The 2,354-nt window shown below is 35.9% G+C and overlaps 1 protein-coding gene across 1 annotated transcript; it reads left to right on the top strand.

The window, feature by feature from the left end:
- Positions 1–543: 543 nt before the first annotated feature.
- On the top strand, positions 544–2,032 carry LOC138367127 (uncharacterized). The gene is made up of 3 exons (XM_069328532.1): positions 544–1,298; positions 1,401–1,527; positions 1,911–2,032. Exons 1-3 carry the CDS (start codon positions 903–905, stop codon positions 2,018–2,020), a joined length of 633 nt encoding a protein of 210 aa, XP_069184633.1. The 5' UTR covers positions 544–902; the 3' UTR covers positions 2,021–2,032.
- The last annotated feature ends 322 nt before the right edge of the window (positions 2,033–2,354 follow it).

The raw sequence follows: 2,354 nt of genomic DNA, 5'->3' as shown, positions 1-2,354 counted from the left end.
TAAATATATGATAAAAATGATGCAAACGCATAATTGATTAGAAATTAACCTTAAACACTTCATTTTCAATCAACTATTTGTTTCTCGTTAAAACACTGAGTAAGATCTTGGAAAGGGGAGTAGTTCTGTTTTTATTGCATATATTGACGTTTCAGCTGGATTAGAGCGGTTTTCCGTGTACATCTTCCATCGGTAATATAAACGGAAAATCAGGAACATTTTAGTTAATTCTAATGAAAACACATTGATTTTTATCATTTGTATTTGAAACAACATTGTCATATGTCTTTTCTTGGATCTAAATAATACGAAACCTCGCTCTATGATTTAAAGTTAAAATCCTCAAATATGGTAATATAGTGACTTTTTTTACGTTATTCATGTAGTTTGATTTCACGTATATATAATCGTTTTTACCAATATTTCTATACTACTTCATGTTTTCTCACGATATGTGATTTGGCCTTCAAATCTCAGAATTTTCAAATTTTGCATTTTAAGGGGGCTTATCATCGCAAAAATTCGGAAAAATCGAATCTTTTTGAAAAATTTATAAAAATACTACAACGTTCTGGCAACACTTTGGCGCAAACCCGAGAATGTTATGATATAAATTAAAGTATTTATGGTACATTTCCATGCGTAATTGTGCAGAATCCGGTGCCCCGCGGCTGTGGCGCGCCAAGAGTATTGCGTCATATGTTCTAAACGTCAATTTTTTCGTAATAACGTCGGAAATAACTCTGTATATATGACAACAAATATACACTCAATGGCAACCGTCTGCTAGTGCAGGTGGGTGAGACTACCTGTCACATGTTGTGTCCTGTTGAGAGTGGAGGGTGTTGATGCGCGCTCCATTTTTGCTCCTGGAATCTCGCTTTTGTAGCGTCTAGCGCACAATGACCTATAAACGGAAGGGTCTGAATGCAAGAGTAGCCAATTTGACACGCGGTCGCCGTCGTTGGCTGGAAAGGAGAGACGCTGTAGCACAAGGGAGGTTATTATCAAGTGAAGCCCTCCCCGCCTCACCTGTGAGAGGCATGACGCAGCAGCCACACCCCGCTTCGACCCTCCTCACACATCCTCAACCCCTCGATGTGTATGGACCGGCCACGACAGTGCCATCTACATCTGGTGTGGCAGTGCCATCTACATCTACTGGTGTGGCAGTGCCGTCTACATCTGGTGTGGCAGTGCCATATACATCTGGTGTGGCAGTGCCATCTACATCTGGTGTGGCAGTGCCATCTACATCTACTGCTGTGGCTGGTGTGGCAGTGCCGTCTACATCTGGTGTAAGTCATACAAGTCGAAGTCTGGTAATATGTATGTGCAGGATATATATATGTATATATATATTTTTTTTTTTTCAATTTTTTTTTTTCGTTTGTTATCAGGGGATGTGCATGGAACTTGCACACCTTGCTCAATGGATGCCTATCTGCAAGGGTGCCAATTATGAACGAAATCGGTCGATGACACACTCGACTACAGGTGGCCGAACTTTGATCTTATTTTACTCAGGTAAGTAATTTACAACTTCAAGGTGTTTCTCAGCTTTCATTTATTAATCAATTTACATGCAAATTACACCTTATATGTAGAGTTTGTGCTTCTACAATCCTATTGAAACATTTTAGTCCAAAGTCCATTTGTTGATTTTATAAAAATTTATAAACATCAAAAATTGCATATTTTTGGAAGGGTAACTTTGAATAATTATATTATTGCACTAAACACGTTTTTTGATAAAACTGCTCAATAGAATCCTTTATTATGTGCGAAATTTAATATCTGATTGTTATAGAAATATTTTTGTTGACACATGTGTTCCCTGAAATTATTTGAAAATGTTGAAAATTCGTTGCATAATACGTTGTGTATTTTTTTTCTCCTTTTCTGTTTAGGGTGTGATGCTGAAACTTGGACCAGTTGCAGCTCTTTCTATAATCATTTCATAAATAAATTTATAAACAAATTGAACAATTTTTACGAAACCCGTAATATGCCCCCTTAAGCAAGTTTTCTTGCATTTTCTTTTGTTCTAAAAATCATCGAATTTAGCAATATTTTGACCTTTATCATCCCTTTTTCCTTTATGTGATTTAAACAAAATATCATCGAATTAGGCAATATTTTGCCGTTTTTCCACGTTTTTGTGAATTTTCACTTTATTGTTATTAATTCATTAAATATACGATAAAAATTATGCAAACGCATAATTGATCAGAAAATTACCTTAAATACTTCATTTTCAATCATCTATTTGTTTCTCGTTAAAATACTGAGTAAGATATTGAAAAGGGGAGAAGTTCTGTTTTTATTGCATAAATCGACGTTTCAGCCGGATT

The sequence above is a fragment of the Procambarus clarkii genome, chromosome 2 (genome assembly GCF_040958095.1).
Source record: "Procambarus clarkii isolate CNS0578487 chromosome 2, FALCON_Pclarkii_2.0, whole genome shotgun sequence".
Classification (NCBI taxonomy): Eukaryota; Metazoa; Arthropoda; class Malacostraca; order Decapoda; family Cambaridae; genus Procambarus; species Procambarus clarkii.
This window is presented reverse-complemented; position numbering and strand designations above follow the sequence as displayed.